This window comes from Saccostrea echinata, unplaced genomic scaffold (genome assembly GCF_033153115.1).
Source record: "Saccostrea echinata isolate AGI-Se365-2 ecotype Australia unplaced genomic scaffold, CSIRO_AGI_Sech_v1 ptg000040l, whole genome shotgun sequence".
Lineage (NCBI taxonomy): Eukaryota > Metazoa > Mollusca > Bivalvia > Ostreida > Ostreidae > Saccostrea > Saccostrea echinata.
Window position 1 is genome coordinate 4,945,967 of NW_026889789.1, and position 18,488 is coordinate 4,964,454.

At 30.9% G+C, this 18,488-nt stretch overlaps 1 protein-coding gene and 1 long non-coding RNA gene across 2 annotated transcripts; both read right to left on the reverse strand.

Annotated features, from left to right (window-relative positions):
* Nucleotides 1–1,836: 1,836 nt before the first annotated feature.
* LOC133200536 (vitelline membrane outer layer protein 1-like) lies at nt 1,837–10,316 on the reverse strand. The gene is made up of 5 exons (XM_061336322.1): nt 10,306–10,316; nt 7,712–7,908; nt 2,717–2,865; nt 2,203–2,403; nt 1,837–2,085 (listed from the first exon to the last, which is right to left on the reverse strand). The coding sequence occupies exons 1-5, from the start codon at nt 10,314–10,316 to the stop codon at nt 1,837–1,839; spliced, it is 807 nt and encodes a 268-aa protein (XP_061192306.1).
* Nucleotides 10,317–13,938: 3,622 nt separating this feature from the next.
* On the reverse strand, nt 13,939–17,664 carry LOC133200648 (uncharacterized). The gene is made up of 2 exons (XR_009722979.1): nt 17,336–17,664; nt 13,939–14,186 (listed from the first exon to the last, which is right to left on the reverse strand). It is a non-coding gene; the product is annotated as an uncharacterized LOC133200648 (long non-coding RNA).
* Between the last annotated feature and the right edge of the window lie 824 nt (nt 17,665–18,488).

The window sequence follows — 18,488 nt, forward strand, 5'->3', positions numbered from 1 at the left end:
CGGGCTAACCATGCTTTTTCTGGAGTTACTGAGTTTTCAAAGAAAAAAAATCAATGATTTAAATCCTTACGAATATTCATTTTTCCGGACATTTTTTTCTTTAGTATGCTCTAATATTGCATTCTCTCTTAACAAGCAAATCCTTCCAATTTTTCTAGAAGTGTTTACAATTTTATCATACTTAATGCATAAAAAAGAACCCCTTTGTGCACTTATGGAGATGTTTCTTGAAATATTTAATTTCCTTTCTTGATAAAATATTGCTTTCCGTAAAATGGGGTTATAAAACCTCACTCGCATTTACACAATACATATACATCATGTGTACGTTCCTTTTTTTCCTCCAAAAAACATTAACATCGTTTTTTTTTCTTATTTTGGTATTTTTATAAATGTTCCTTGCGCATTTCCTGAAAAAATAATATTCCTAGCAAAACCACAACATTTGTATAGAAATGAGTCTTTCTTGTTTTACAAAGGGACAGAAATAACTTGTGAGTAATTATAACTAAGCGTAAGTATAATTTTATATAACCAAACAAACAAGGAAAGAAATTTAGGGTCAACAGATACAAGTCATGCAGATTTTTGTTTTTAGATTGGAGAAAAACGTATGTTTACTCTCTGCTAGTGCGTGTAAGACTAATTTAAAGTCATGATGTTTTGAGGTCATTATTTATTCTTCAATTATGTTTCCGGCTACTATTGCTTAATAAAAAGAAAATGTGAACAAAGATATTAAATATTCAACGAGAATCTCTTGCGAGAAAATGCGATTTTTGGTCTTTTCCAATTGAAAGTTTTGTTAATAAAATGATTCAGATATTGTGAGACATCGACTTCGTGTATTGTTATGATCATTTTATAAACTTGTAATGGTCATTTATATGTAATTCAGAATGTTTATAACTGAAATTAATTTTTTTTTCAGCAAAGCTAATTTATTGCTTAAAAATAAAATAAAATATATAGAAGAGTCATATGATAATTTCACAGAGAAAAAAATATATAAGGGCATGGAAGATTTTACACGAAACAAAATTAATTATTTAAATTTTTTACTGATAGACAATTTTTGAGAGAAACAGTGTTATAAATGCATATATTTACAAAACATTTACTTATTAAGTAATCTTTATGCCAAGCATACGTCTTATAACATTAGAATGACCCAGAAAATAAAAAAAAAATGTCATTCTTGGCATATATGATTTGTTTTCTAACTAATGTATTTTAAAGAAAAAAGGTAAATAAAATAATTATTTGAATGAATGATTAAGTAAGTAAAAAAAAAATTTTTTTGTGTGCTGATTAGTTATTTTAATATTAAAAAACGTCCTGTTGTAGACGCAAGTTATTTTTCGAAAATGTTTCTTAATTTGGTAATTATAAAAAAATTTTATTGCTTAATAATAAAATCAACTGTTCACTGTAGTTAATGTTAACTTCTCTTTTACAGATTAACATATCAAGTTGAAAAAGGTATTGTACCATAATATAAACTAACTGAAGAATATCTAATAAACCACTTTATTTTTAGCTTTTATAACATATTGATTAATTAAATCTACCGTAAAAACAAGTAACCCACGAAATGACATCCCCACAAAGAAGTATAATTTTGCTTGCCCACGAACATTAACCCCATGAACTAAAATGATTCCACATTAATAAATGTAAGTCATTCTTTTTCGTGTATTTTGATAGTTGAAATTTAATAAAGTTTTTTTTTAATTAGTTCTAATTATCAGATAATATAAAACTTCAAGTATTTCAAAGAAGAAAAAAATAATAACCAACAACGAGAATATCACAGAGCTGTACTATGTGTATTTTTTACGAATGCTTACAGCAATAAAATCTAATATTGTTAAGTTCTGTGTCATCTCCCCATATTGACTGGAAGGACTCTATTTTCTGTTGAATTCCGCAGATGGCAGAACCATGGGGACAAGTTTGGCTCCATTCTCCGTATGTCCCCCAGTAACCCACCCCTGGTTGTTGAGCTAATACATAAGGTTCTCCCATTGTGATGTTTCTGCATGTAAACTTCAGAAAGTTGGCCGCAGTATCATCACTTCCTCCCTACAAATTATGAAACTATTCAACTATAACAATATCAGTTAAATAGCGTGAATTCCAAGTATTATTATTTAAATTTTCATCTTCGAGAATAGCTCTTGATTATTATAAAAAAGATACCTGAGGCTTCTCCACCTGCAGGGCAAATGACATCAGGAAGTCTCCCTCGTGACAAGAAGTCTTGGAGCCCCAGGAACCAAATGCTTTGATGTGTGGGTGAGGTGTGACCTCGCCAGTCTCTTCTAAAGATACTCCGTCCCTACAATAAAGGGCAACTCTGTTAAGCGAAGTGTCATCTCCCAAGTACTGTTTTGGCTCAATCTGAAAAATATCAGAGTCATACATCATGCATATAAAATTGCTCCTTTTCTTACCATAATAAAAATCACTTTATTAAGACAGATTTTGTATTCTGGATAAATAAGTATATTGGTAACTGAAGTGAAATTTGATTCCAGAAATTCTTTTAAAGTTTGCAATTTTACAAAGAGTAAATGTAGATAATTGCCTTGCATATCTTTTTTTCTCCACTTCATTCAGTCAACCTAAGCTATAGTAGATGTTCAAAATATGTTTTGTGAGCTACGAATCTACGTGCACGACTAAAGTTTAATAAATCATTTGCATTTGATACCTTCATTTTGTAACCATCTGCAAAACTCCCCTCTGGACAGTATGCCACCTTTCCCCACAATCCCCAATCGCCTCCCTTGACCGTTAAAGTGGCAGTCAGCTCCCGGCCCTCAGCGATGAAAAACAACACAGCAAAAGAGATAAGTATTCCTAAAGTGAATTATCAGGACTAGGAAATAATAACTTTTTAAGTATTACTTACATGAATATGTTGTCATATAATTATTCATATCTCCCTATTTGGTGTATATTTAGTATCTTGGTGAATTCTCATTTACGTAAAATGTTCTTGGTTTAAGAAATATTTTTAGTTGACTATAAAATGATACAAATGAGTTTTTGCTTTTATGTTAGCAGACTAATTACATTCAGCTAAAAAAGGTTTTTTATCATAACATCCCAGTCGCCCACGGGGCGCAGTGGTAGAGCGTCTGCTCTAGAGTCGCGTACAAAGGAGCCTTTCCTTACGTCGCGGTTTCGAATCGCACTGTGGGACGTGGAGACTGGTCCTTCGGTTGAGACCGTAAACACCGAGGTCCCGTGTTGCAGTAGATGCTGGCACGAAAAAGATCCCTCACTGATCAATTGCCCTGAGTGCCATGTATATGTCAAAATTTGCAGCTCTCCACCGGCAAGTAGTGGCGTCTCCATATGATTGAAAAATTCTCGAGAGGGACGTCAAACAACAAACAAACAAACAAAAACATAACGTCCCAGTAATAAAGAAAGTTCATTTTTACAATAAATTTCATTATGAGCCATAACTTCTTATGAAACATTATTAAATTAAAACATCTTGTATCTAGCTATAGTAAGATTTATTTACGGACAGAAGACAGACGTTTCAAGCAGTATTTTGTTTTTAATCTATAGCATTGAATCATTCTATTTGTTATATAATACACATATTGATGAAACACGAACATTTGATTTTGACATACCTTGCATGTTTACACGTTTTGATTTAAATCAGTGATGTAAAATATAATATTTTATGTGTTTAGTTTGATAATTTTCAGCAATTAATCTTTTGTTATCTATACATGGAGTGTTTGTTCGTTTCAAAGTGACGGTTTATCATTCGAAAGAGAAACTGAGACCATATGTGTCTTGATAAATAACATCTGGTTTTAAAATTAAACATAATACTTTCCATTTAATCATACTTAATGTATTTACCATCCGAAACATTTTGATGCATATTACTTTTATAGAAGTCATACATTTCTGTGAATTAAGGTTTGCTGAACAATAAATCTAAAATGGGATGTCTTTCGAATTCCTTATTAAAATAACGTCCTTATTAGAATTTATATACGAGGGTTGTTAGAAAAGTTCGCGGACAAGTTCTATAGTGAGCGCGCTATTTGCATGAAACCAATAAAACTATGCAGATAAAAAAAAACCCACGGATTTTCCAATAAATATGCAAAGATTTGGTGATTTCCTATGATCTTTAAAAAATATCCAGCAATATTATTTACATAAAACATGCTCCACGGAGCATGTAACTTTTTCGCACATTTACGATACATACATATTTTTGAGAAATTAAAAATTGCACTGTTGTAGCCCATAAAGATTTATGATTATGATATTTCACATGTCGCTACAATATTCTTGAAAGGTCATTTGGCGAAATTTTGAAATAAAATTGGAGGGGATTTGATTAATTATTGATTTTCAATGCTTGAAAATGAAGTCAACACTGGCAACGTCATTTAACGTCTTGGAGCACCGAGCTATTAAGAAATTATATCTACAAAAAGGAAAATGTCCGAAAGAGAATAAAATGTTTTTGGATGCAGCTGGGGCCTGCCTACACGTATCTAGGACCAAAGTGTTCAAATGGTAGTGGCTTTGTAAGAATGGAAAGATTGACAATTTAGATGATCAACTCCTGCGATACACCAATACACAGCTTATGGCATGGACATTGAGCGGATGGATTTTTACATTTTCAATACCTGATCGCTTAACTGCGTAAACATGGACTTTAAGATCTCACTAATATCCGATACGCCATAAAAGACATTTTAGAAAAAAAAGTAACATGTCTTGCTATAGTTAACAATCAATTTTCAATATGGAAAAGACATGAAAAGTCTACAGAACTGAAAGAAATTTAGAAATGTGAAAAAGCTTAACAGTTTGGAATCAGATTGTCTTGTCACCTAACGTCAAGTGATTGCTCCGTGAATCCTATGACCGCGCAGTAAAAATCATTGTATATTTTTAAAATTTTAATAAATGGACCTGATTTTTTTTACATGCTAATAACCAAAAGATAAGAATTTAATCAAACATACGTTATTCTTCAAAGTACACAATAAATTTTCCGTAAATCAATGTGTCCGCGAACATTTCTAACAACTCTCGTATGTTGTCTATTTATTGCAGTTTTCAAAATTTGCTGTGAGTGTTTTGAATAAAAAATTCATAATAAAATCCATTTTGATGGCCAAAAATGTGCATCCAACGCAATTATGATTGACATTATAAAATAAAAAAGTGCAAAATAGGTATTTTTTTCTTTAAAATTCAAATTTCTATTTTATTTTTATAAAGCGAAAAGAGATCAAAAGATTATGAAAAGAAATAGAAAAAAGTACGTTACCTTCCAAATTCCTAGAAAGGATCAAAAAAGATATTCGTAACAACATTTAACTAACAAAAATATTTTGCAAATTTTCATGATTAAATCTTTTATTAATTATAAATGTGTGCACCAATAAATAGAAAATGATTTGCATATTTATGAGGAAGACAAGTTTGATCACGCCATTCGCTGGAATATAGTGTAAGTAATAGCCTTTCTAGAAACTGAATTATAATTAACATGAAACCCTCATATTGTTTTACATTAAACATCCAAAAAGTCAGTTTATCTTAGGAGAGCACGAAGTAGAAAGCGAAATAAACTTTTAATTGTAAAAGTAATAATTTTATTTTATATTGATCTTTTTTTATAGGTGAAAATTTTAGAAAAAGAAATGTGTCACAAGGAAAATCTAGCTAGAAAATGTTAAATATTTGTTGTTTTTAATGAACAATTCGACATTGATTTCTCCGTTGTTAAAATTTCTCCAAGTGTATGGATACATTCATTGAACAATAATGTAAAAATGCTTTTATTCTGAATGATCCTCATGTTCGGAAAATTTACAAGGTTTGTATAGAACAAGGTTTTAGCCGATAATATAACTCATGTCATGCTTATCTTGTACAATATAAACCAAATTAATTGTAGTGTAACGCCCTTTAACGATTGGATATTGTTGCATTTAGGGTACTTTAAGCCAATATTAAGGAGACTCAACACATCAACATTTTGTTAACTGGACTTTTAAACTAAAATTTCACTGAAAAAGACTTTTTGTTTGTTTTCAATATGAAAATCATTGATAAAAATGAATAAAAGTGATTTGTTAATTTTGTTTTAACCTACGCATAAAAATCCTCCAGAAATACGTTACAGTAAAAAGAAAAACAGAGTATGAAAGAGTAAGATGAAATATACGTGTATATGAGTTTTAAAGAAGCATTTTTAATGAAATTGTGAAAGTTGAAAAATATTGCGAAACTATACTTATCCCCACCGAAATTATAAAAAATGGTAGTATATAATAATTTCTTCTTAAAACTGAATAACTTGGCTATTAATATTATCAATATTGTTTATGAGCGCATAAATTAATTAAATATACAGTAACAACAGCCTTAGAAAGAAAGTTTTAGATTATCTGTTTACTTTCGTGAAAATTTGAGATCTCTCTCTCTCCCCCCCCCCCCCCCTCAATTCAGACAGATTCAAAGTTGAAAACTATCATTATTTTTAAATTTTACACTACGATTTCAATTCATTTTTGAAGTTTGATTGGTTGATATTTCTTTTCAGTATATGATATGCTTCTTGTAGATTTTATCCAGAGATTAAGAAATCATTAACAAACTTTTTTCTTTATTTTCATCAATAATTTTTTATGAAACAAAAGAAAACGGCAACTCGACTTTTCTACACAGGCTTTACAAGATTTTTTTTTACGATGCAGAAACATTAATAGATTTTTTATCTCTAAAACCTGTCTTATCGCAGGTAAACAAACTTTTCATTTCCCTGAAAGAAAAAAAATAAACTAGATAAAATTCTTGCATGTTTGGCCTCATTGCTCCTTAATCTATTAATCATATTTCTGTTTACAAATTGAATAAAATATATAGCTTATTATCTTCTTGATCGGACAATCCATATCTATAGTCAACTGGAACATTCTGCAAAGATTGTGTTTTTCCTGTTTGTCACTTTTCAAATATCCCTTAGCCCTCCCTTCGACTAAGTGGTATTCAACGTCTAGTGACTACTTTCTGCAGAGGTTTTGCTAATGGCTGGCGTCCCATATCCTCCATTCAATACCTTCACTGCTGTTTGCCTTATTCAGATCTTACTACAGTGAGAAGACAATAAACAACTGAGCATCACATACCCAGACATCAGGAGGTTTATTCCACACTCTGTATGTGTTTTGATCAAAGGTAGTGCATTTTATCTGGACAGTTCTGACATATAGATAACATATAAACTGAATAATTTGTCGTGAGATTACAGATTAGATTTTAGAATGTTCACGAAACTAAATAAAGAAAACATTCTGGTTTCTGTAGAATAGGAAAGGAATCTTATACCATTCGAATTCGTATTTCCCTTCAAATCCTGCCATGGATTAATATTCAATTAAAAAAAAAATCCAAAGAGGATGGAGAAAAGTGAACTATTATCTTACAAGCGAACGACATAGATATAGGGATCATTCAACCTACTTCATAATTCTTATTATAGGTCATTCGAACAACATCTAGTTTGAATTATGTTTGAATATATTACTCCAATTCAAATAACATCATTGCATAACACAGCTGATAATTAATGTATGGTAAAATATGGACATCATATAATGTAGCATTCATCTCACATGGCATATCATAAAAAACTGCTCACTTTGGTTGTTGTGTTGGATTGTAGTGGTGGTAGTGGTGGTAGCGGTGGGTGGTGATGGTGGTGTTGGATTGTTGTGGTGGTGTTGGTGGGTGGTGGTGGTAGCGGTGGTGTCTATGAAGTAGTGGTTATGGAGGGTGGTGGTAGTTTTAGAGGGTAGTTGTTGTGTTGGAGGGTGGTTGTTATTTTGGAGAGTGTTGCTAGAATTAAATGCTCATTTTCATGTTATGATTCAATTTATTCATTTATGTGCGATTATATTAACTTTATTTAAAAATAATTTGATGCACTTAAAAGGAGCTCTGATGCTAGCATATACTTTGCAAACGTGGCGTTTTATTATTCGACTATAGGTTTCCTCTGAGTCTGTCCATTTGTCTGTCTGTCTGTCCCTCTCTCTGTCTGTCAGTCTGTCCCACTTGGTTTTCTGCACTTCTTTTTCTAAACGCTTGCAGATATTGAGCTGATTTTTGGTATGTGACTTAACCTTGATGAGTTACAGATCAAGTTTGCATTTCGTTCCGTTTCATTGATTTTTGACGAAATTATGGCATTTTCAATTTTTAAGGGGAACCAGATTACACATGCCGGTAGGGGACTAGTATTGCTAATGCAATACTCTCAGAATGCTTGTTAATTCAGTGCGATGTTCTCATATCGGAAACACTGTGACTTCATGCAATTTTCTCGTTAAGGACTTCCGGATTTGTGGCGAAAACAAGTGCTGCTTTTTCAGTATGTATATAAATCATATCTAATTATTTTCTGTACAGAACACCTGTCCCTTGTTACCCACACAGCCTCTAATGATTGATTGAAAAGAGAACAGGTTTAAATAATGTTGCAAATCTCTTGTAAATCATACATTTCATATTTTGCAGGTCGAGGAAGACTAAACACTGTTGAACATCCATGCTTGTGCGAAAGTGCACTGAACTAATGGGTAAGAGCCTGAATGTGGAAAATATAGCACCTGTTGTTTTTCGCTCAAATGTCATGACATTGAATTTAGGTAAGCAAATCAAAAACTTTAAGTGTTCGAGTAAAATATAAGTTCAAAATAAAAAGGGAGGATAGAGATGAGAACGAAATGTTTATTGAATTATGACGAGATTTTTTTTTAGGCTGGGAAAACATAAAGCATTTAAATGACATAAAAATGACTTCGAAAAAAACACATGGCTTAATATTACGATAAAATCCTCACGAACTTCTTAAGAATGTGTATGGTAAATTGTCGTTTTAGTAAACCATGAAAAATTCAATGCATAATTTTGTTTTGCAAACAAAGTAGCTAAGTGACTACTTGGAAGTCTGTTCAGTGTACAGGAAATTATAATCATCGTGTTTTGTTTTTTTTTTTTGCTAAATTTTATATCTAATTTTTATGCATTTTAATTTAGATTGCAAATTGCACACATGCATCTCCATTTTATGGGTATTATCGGATATGACTGGATAAAATCACATAGAATGGAACCACAGAAATTATTCTTTTTTTTTATATTATAAAAACTTGACTAAATTGAATTGTTTTCAGCACATTTCGTCCTGGATTCAATGGGAGCCTCAGGGAGGCACCCAGAGCAACTGCTTAAACAGCTGGTGCTCCCAAACTTTAAATCCTGGTTCCTGGGTAAATCCTGATTATATATATAACGTAAATTTGGTTTACAATGTTTTTAAAATATTAGTTTTTACTTTCTTCACTGTATGGTTAGCTACAAGTTTATATTGCTGTAGGTGTGTTTCATTTAATCAAATTAAAACTACGAGTAAAATACATTTATTTTTCCATTTCTATTTTCATTCTTTTAAATCATTGAATATGTTGACCATGCGGAAACATAAAATCTCAAAGCAATGACCATATATCTTTCGCATGTGAGTTAAGACTACATGTTTCTATGCAAATGAGCTAATAAAACGCATAAGAGGAATATTTATTATACAGAGAAAGTTTTGATTTCATTTATTATGCATAATTAGTACCCACGATATGTTATAGCCATTTCACATTATGAGGTCATATTATGACGTCATTGTTTTTACCTACTGGAGGCAATAAAACACATCAACAAAACAGCTTTGGCGCAAGGGATTACCATATTTAATTTTACATAAAAATTGTATAATGCTAAGAAGAATATTGTATAGATTAATTAAACTGCTGCACAATTTATAGACATTTTCTAATTTGATCGGAATTTGAGGAAACATATACCAGACTGTGCATTTTTACCCTGATTCAACTTCAAACTTTACAAATAGAAATTAAACAACTGAGCTGTTGATATTTGTGCAGCAATACCAGCAATCTTTGGAATATTTTGCTTCTTAATATGCATTGTTTCAGTAAAATAAAATAGAGCATGCCCTTGCGCCGAAGCATTTTTTTGATAACCATTATAATCTTGTGTAGTAAAGAACAATGACGTCATGATATGACGTCATAATGTGTACTGGCTATCTCATGCTGTGGGTACCAAATATGTAATACACAATAAGTTTTAACTTTCTCTTTATAATAGATAAAGTCCTTAGGCATTTTAATTAGTTTATTTGCATAGATATGCCTATACCTAGCCTTAACTCACCTGCGTTCCATAAATGATTATAGTTCAACGAAAATAACATTGTAAAATGTTAACTAAAAGAAATCTATATTTGCTGCAGGTACTAGCTATAATATCTTTGTCGTCTGTCATTTTTGAATATATTAACAATGCAGGTTGCTCATTGGCCGGATCGATTTGTTGTACAGAATAAGAACACTTTCTACTTCAAAAAAAGAGTAAGATGCAATTTGGAAAGTCGTATGATATAATAGCGTATTTCACCCAGTAACATTTTGCTGTATACGACAAGTTGTATAAAACTTCTATTACCGTGTAACCTGTCTTTAGCGTGTATACGTATGCATAAAGATAGCTTCAATCATTTTATTGTTGTGACAAAACATACTGCTATTCCGCGATGATTTTTTAAAATCTTTTTTCCGTGACCTTTTTCAGGTAATGTTACTCGTCAACTTTTGAGAAAAGTTTGGTCAGAACCTCTAACTTCAACATTATTTATTTCAATTCAGCAGCTGTTCAGTTTTAATGACATATTTCATTTGAACAACGCAAATTATACAATATTTAATTTAAAATCTGATCACAAAATTGTAAAGAAACAAGATTTAAGGGGAACTGTTTCTTGTGGTGGAAGGATATTTAGAGGAAAAATTCTTCAAATCTACAGAGTTTGTTTGATTTAATATCTTAGATCTTTAGCTTTACATAATTTTTACTCGGAGAATTTTTTCCTTATTATATGCCATGAATATAAATTATAAATTTCAATTAATATTTCTAAAACAAATTTTACACATTCACAAAACAGACCTTGCCAAAAAATGAAGATATATATTTAAGAAGTCAGGATAATTTTTTTTTCTTCATGAAAATTCCAATATTTTGACCAGTATCTCAAAATTTACATCATGTACCCCAACTTTTTCTTTCATTCTTTTAAAGTACATTGTACAATTAACCGACCAGCACTAAAGTCATAAAAGGCGTGATACAAAAAAACTGTTTTATTGCTATTTAGGTTTGGAATACGCCAAATATGATTTTATCTTTTTAGTGCAAAAATGTCACACAATTTTTACGCGCAATAATTTGCAGGATTTTTTTTTTTGAGCAATAAATATTATTCAAACTGTTTTACATAAAATAAGATTATACTTATTGTCATGATTACATTTGATAAAATATGATAAAGGTGAAATATGTTAAAAGTGATCAATCTTAAAGTTACAATTTAAGTGCAAAAAGGTCAAGTTAATTTTACCGTTGCTCAGTAAGATGCACCTTGACCTCAAATTTTCCTTGCGATTTTGAGTCATGGTGTATGAGTAATTATTTAAAATATTCTTCTAAATAATTTTGATATAACTCATATAACGAGTGATATACCTTTTAAAATGTACCACTTTCTTTAGCCAAGTAACTATCTCACAACAGCAACTCAGTTGTTATTGTATCTTTGCATGAAATGTATGGAGATAACGAACAGTATTCAAGTCCATTTAAAATTACAAATTTTGGAGCAGAGCAAACACAACCTCTAAAACATCAGAGGTGAGATCAGGTGCCATGGAGGACTTTTCGACGTTTCATCGCTAAGAAACATAACCATTATTTAAAACATTGAATTTTCTTTACGTGTATCCACGATATAATATACATTAGTTATCACGAATTGTTTCAGTATGAAAAATTTCCATGACTTCTGAAATCTGTCACTATTCAGTGTGATCTTTATGAAAATTTTATATCTTCGTGAGCTCATACTCACTGCTACTGGCTACAATGCTACGAGGAAATACAGGAAAATACAGGTAAATATATATCGGCAAATGCGAAGCTCTCTACCCGTGGCTATTGAAAAATCGCGGAAAGAAGGTATGAGATAAAGGATAAAACACAACTAATAGTAAAAATAAATCGCAGAAAAAAGGATAATTTATGTCTTCATTCTACCTAGAAAAAGAAGATCAAAACGAATGTGAAACGGACTATATTCAAGATTATTAACTATTTCTTAATGGAATGCAATGGTTATCTTTTTCTTTGTACTCAGCACATAAAAGAAAGAAGAATTATTAAAATTTAATCTGGTTAAAATTACTTAGAGGGTTGGCCGGTAGATTTCATTTCAGATTTTTTTTTAAAATTTGGCTTATAAATACCTTAGTGTGCAATTTCTGTACCCACCTGACAAAATGCTTCATTTGTGCAGAAGGTTAAATCTATAGGTGAAGGAGGACTTTGGAAACTTAAGAAATTGACTTCACACATTGTAGCTATATATATCTCGTACTTGCTGAAGAGAAACGTCCGGTAATGAGATATCGTTCTCTATATCAAACCCTATAGCGGCAGTTGCCAATTTGTCACTGATGTATAAGCGTTGCTTATAAATTAATTTATGATCGAGAAACAAGTCTTTAAAATCCAATCATTAAATCCGATTCGTTTTATTTTAGATCCAATCCTCGATGAAAAAAATGATCTATATACCGGGAGTCAATCCTATATTATACAAAGATTACGGTATATGTGTATATGTATCTATGATACTATACAGAAATGACGTACTTGTATATGGAAATGCATGAATCTATGCCATTGAACAGATATTAACGTTTTTTCATTGGCATCTCTAAATTTAACCGTTGCTTAGGTCAGTAGTAAGCACTTTTAAAATTTTCACCAATCACTCAAAGGAAGGTACATAAAGCTGTGCAAACTTTCTTTCCTTTTCATTATTTTACATATTAAAAAAATTCATTATGTTACATTTTGAAACAACATTTATTTATTTATTTATATTATCTGAAAATGACCTAATAATTTGTGAGAAGACGTATTTCAAAAGGGGTAAAAACCTTCCTTTTTGAAGGAACCCATTCCTTCAACCTTGAATACGATAGCTCAGTCGGTAGAGCGCTCGGTCCGTGATCGGAAGTTTGTGGGCTCAAACCCGGCCGTGACTGACCGAATTCGACAAAAAATAGGTAGCAACGTTCTTTCGCCAATCGTTTGGCACTTTGAAGTAAAATTTGCGGGTCTTTCGGATAAGACCTAAAAAACCGAGGCCCTGTGTCACGGCAGGGGTTGGGACGATAAAGATCCCTCACTGCTCAAGGGCCCCGAATGCCGAATAAAGGTCTAAATTTAAAGTCCTTCACCGGTATATAATGAGGTCTCTATATTAGTGAATAATCTGAAATTGGACGTAAAACAACATACAATCAATCTTGAATTTCCAATATGTATCCAGAGGTAGTTCAATTAAACAATTAATTGGTTTTTTGTTTGTAAGTATGGGAATTAATGCCACAGCTGTTGCGGAAAAAATGTATAACCTGTGTAAGCGGGTTAATGTTTGCTCACTAATAGCTGCAACCGTTAATTGAAAAACATGATAGTTTAGATAAGAAAGAAAGGAGAAAATCTTCAGTGAATGTAAACATTCCTTGATAACCCTTTCTTCGGGTTTCGTAACATGTGACCGAAACTGTTGCTCACCACATCCATAAATGTACTTTCTATGTAATCAAATCGTGCTCTGTAAGGATTTATATACTTTTTATTTTCATACTAAATAATCCTTGCACAACGCTCTTTGGAATGAAATAACTTTCCTTATAAATATATAAATAAAATAAAGCTGCATTATTTTAAAATACATTTTATAAGTAAAACTTAACAATATCATTAAAAGTTCAACAATCACCGTCGGAAGGTTATATAAATTCAGGAATTTACAACAAATTCTGTTCCTCTCCGAATCTTGTTCACTGAAAAGTTTCACTTTTTATATAAATGGCAGTATTTGGTAAAGTCACTGGGAAAACAAGATCGAAAGCAGCACTCACACTCTAAATCGTCCATTGTTAAATGTTGAGAAGAAGAGGCATCACCTAGAAAAAAGGCAAATTTATTTTAACTAGGAAAAGACACTGATGGCTAACTAACAACTAAATCTTATGATTAACGTGATGACTTCAAATTTACATGTATATGATTGATAATAGTTAACATGCACTAGAATAGTTTTTTCACACCTGGTGAGATAAATATGCACTTAATGGATTATTAGATCGATATAAATAACGTTCATATATTGTATTTAAGAATGGCACTTGCAAAACGAAACTATTGTATTTGTACTTTATAGTATATTAACTGACAAGAGCAAACTTAATGAAGATTAAATTTCTGTCAATATTATGTCAAGTTAGTCTTGGTTACGTTGCTATTAATTAAGATTTCTGTATATTAAGCAATCTAATTTAACCTTGAAAAAAGGGTCGACCAACCAACTGTCGACATATATATAGAAAACGAAGAATTTAATTATTCTTCAGGACAGGACTGGGTGAGTTATTGTAACAGGTAATAGCTATGAAATTGACGAGGACAGCCTGCTAATGTTTCGCTGGTAGTATATGTCATTTTTCATATGTGAAACATTGTGTAAACAACATCAATACAAGGAGAAGCTAATAACCGCAAAATGTCTTCCCCACTTCCCGATTTAACTTACATAAGATGATTCACAAAGATATGTAGCGCACATGAAAGATTTTTTTTTATGAGATTTGTTTGCTAAATGCTTGCACAGTCCTTCAAAGTCAACTTACTTTAATTGTATTTTATGTTGCTGTTTTCCAATATCTATAAAGAATTTGAGATAGTATAAAAATATATTATGCGATATTAATATCCTTTGGGTATTAATTTCTTATGTCAGTATATTTGGCATGAATAATTTGTTTTCATGCATTTTTGGAGAGGAGAAAAAAGACAAAACTGTTGAAAATAAAAATATTAAAGAAAACGGAAGGGATAGGTTTATGATACATGGTAAACACAAGTGTTAAGGTAGAGAGATGCCCTGTCGATGCTGTGGTCGACCAGTAAAAAAAACATGCATCAAAATGATTGCATTTATTTGTTTATGAAAATCTGATCTTAATAATTGATTACAAATTACTTTTAATTTTTTTTAAATTCTTATTGAATAATGGTTTAAAGTATGCTTAACATGCATTTAAATCGAAATGTTAAGTACATTGTATACAAGTATAAACAATTTGTTGCAAAATCATCACCTCACGTGTTTATTACTATAATAACCTATACCTGTTAGCCACTTCAATGGATGATAATTTATAAAAGATTTTAAAAAATGATACAAATGTTTACATATCTAACTTCTTCAATTGTATAATTGCTGACCGTGCATTTTTGTAGTATTTTATGATTATCTAATGGATATAATCGTGTAATCGTATGTTATGTGAAAAACGCCTATGATATGAATGTCTAAACAGATTTGTACATTAGAAAGCCAAGGGCATGAAATTCAATGACGTTAGTTTGATATAAATAGTCATTTAAAATAATAAACAAGGCCATAAAATAGTGTCATGTAATGAAAAATATTTTATGCAACAAGGAACCCACGTAAAATTGTGTCAAAGATGCTTACAAAAAAATTACCGGATTTTCCTAACAATGGAACTGTGCAATAAATGACCGCAATTAGAGAAAAGTTATGCTGGAAAAAGGTAATTTATGATTGAGATTTAATTTGTACTAATAACCAGAGTAGACATTGTCTGAAAGAAAGCGCATGCAATTTTTAATGCTTGTAGAATGTAAACGAACTATGCATTTCTTTCCAATATCTGTGGTTAACTTGAACTGTTTTAACTACATTCGAAATTAATGTATCTCAATTAGTAAGCTGAGGACTGTTTTATGGAAATAACTGTGTGCATCTTATTGAACCTTGAAAAATATTTTTTCTTTGCTCATTGTACCTATAATGTTAGATAAAATTATATACGGCTAAATCGAGTACATCTAATTTACAATACAATTGCATTATTCTTTGTACATGAAAAAGTTCAGTGCAGCAACTCTCTCTCTCTCTCTCTCTCTGTGTGTGTGTGTGTGTGTGTCGAAAAGAATGCGATGCTGATTAAGACCGTTGATAGCTCTATCAATTTGAACTCTATAATGGGTTATGAATAAATTCAAATATTGTTTTTATTTAATATGTTTAATTATAATATTTTTCTTCAAAGCTATAACATTTTGGCTAATTATAATTTTTTCCCTCTTCTCTTATTATTATTATATTATTATAAAATTACATTTTTGTTTTTCCTCCGGTATCGCTTCAATCAATAATAGAATGCAATGTAAAAAAGTAAGCGACAGTATGCATAGTCTTGTAGATTTCACAAATTGTATCACATTGAATTGAAAATGAATATTTTGTTGTGTTTGTTCAAGTAAGATAAAACTAATTGAATTGTGCAGCATTAACTTCAGCATTTGAAGACACGAAACATAATCAATAAAAAGGATTAATTGCTCATTATCAATAATTGTGCTATAAATATGTATACAAATACTATTAAATATTATTTTTTTCTCTATCTGTCGTACTTTCTTACTCTGCAAAAAATCTAATCTCAAAAATGAATAAATGTATATTTAAGATTTTTAAATATTTTATACATCTGTTAAAAATTAATGTACACTGGAATATTTGAAATTAAATCATTTTTGCTTTTATCCAATAACTTTAAATAGTAAAGGTTAATCTATTGAAGAAGAGATAAATATGAGAGTGTCGTGATGTGAACATTTGGATCTAACTGATTTGAATATTATTGCAATTTGATATTTTAAAGGGTAAGAACTGCCTTTTGATTAATAATTTATCCCGCTCAGATTAAAGTTTGCTAAAAATCTAAATCCACATTTTGCATTAATGGAAGATTGCTTATGTTTTTGTGATACTGAGAGTTTGATATTTCCTTTAGCTGATGCTGTGTCTGTTGCTCGACTATGATTTCCTGAAAGACCATTTTCTATGATTACTTCATTTTTTTAAAATTTACAAATCTATGACAGGTGTTCAGAAATCAAACAATTGAATGGTATTGAAACTTTGTCAAAGTGTCTTTTTAAATTAAAAACAAACTATAATAATTTCAAAAGCTGAGCATTGCTTTAGAAATTTACAAAACAGAAAAAGGCAAAGACTTACCGGCGGGAAAAAAGTCCATAAAGGAGGGAAACCCGCACATTATTGAAAGTATATCAACCATCTGATTTCTGCATTCCGAAATAATACTTAGAGAGTTAAGGAACACAGAACCTTTGCAACAGAGTCCACAATGTATGAAACACAAGAGAAAAACACAGGAAAGAAAACACTGGCGGGATTGTTTGACGAGAATCATTGCGAATCAAGAGCCAGTAAAGCTCCTGTAGATTACTTATACAACACAGGGACTTTTTCGCCCTGCCCACAACTTATTAAGCGATTCAATGGACCATGAGCGTGCATTCACATTTCGTGTTTGGGTTTGTTTTTGCTAATCACAAAATCTTGGCCTGAATTTTTCATACAACTTGATCTCAAAATTAAAAAAAAATATTAGGTAAATATTTCAATATTGTTTTATTTTATTATATATAGTTTTTCGGAATATTTGTAAAACTTGATTGTTAATTATGATAACGATATAAAACATAAACAATTCATGTTTTTCTCATTTCCGCAGTGATGAATATTTAACCAGAATGCTTCAAAGAGTGGTTTTTGAACACAACATAAAAATTTTGACCACAAAACTCTGTTCCTTTGACTCCAAATGATGCATGGTATGGAATGTGAAATATTTAGTAAACAAGTTACACGCCAATTTCACCAATGTTGTTTTGAAATAATCCTCAAAAAGGTCCGGTCATATTTTGGGGTCGATTTCCGTCGTGGCATCTAAAACGTGAATAACAAAAAACAAGGAAAAACAGCTTCTAATGAAAGATAACAACCACAATATTGTTGTTTTGATTGCAATCAAAACAAACAACACGCCTTCGGAGCGACCTATGTCAGGTAATAGATTTACGGATTACAAAAAGCTTCTCTTTATTTATATTGAAGTTTCTACTTTTTATTTATATTGAAGTTTCTTTTTTTTTATTTATTAAATTATGTAAAATGGTTAAATTATTAGCTTTCAGTTTTAAAATTTCTTGCAAAGTACTAAATGTATATGTCTTCTCTTAAATTTCTTCCAAAATATATTAGATTTCCTGGCAAGAGGATGTCCACATAAAACTTTTTGGACAGAAAACTTGATTTTAAAAATAAATAAAGCAATTCAGAAGACATAATTAGTTACCTTTCGATC

What these genes read in the sequence shown, in the direction of transcription:
- LOC133200536 (XM_061336322.1), bottom strand. An exon ending in AATCCAACACAACAACCAAA is followed by an intron (nt 2,866 to 7,711) that starts GTGAGCAGTTTT and finishes AATTCACTTTAG; the next exon opens with GAATACTTATCTCTTTTGCT. An exon ending in TGCAGGTGGAGAAGCCTCAG is followed by an intron (nt 2,086 to 2,202) that starts GTATCTTTTTTA and finishes CATAATTTGTAG; the next exon opens with GGAGGAAGTGATGATACTGC.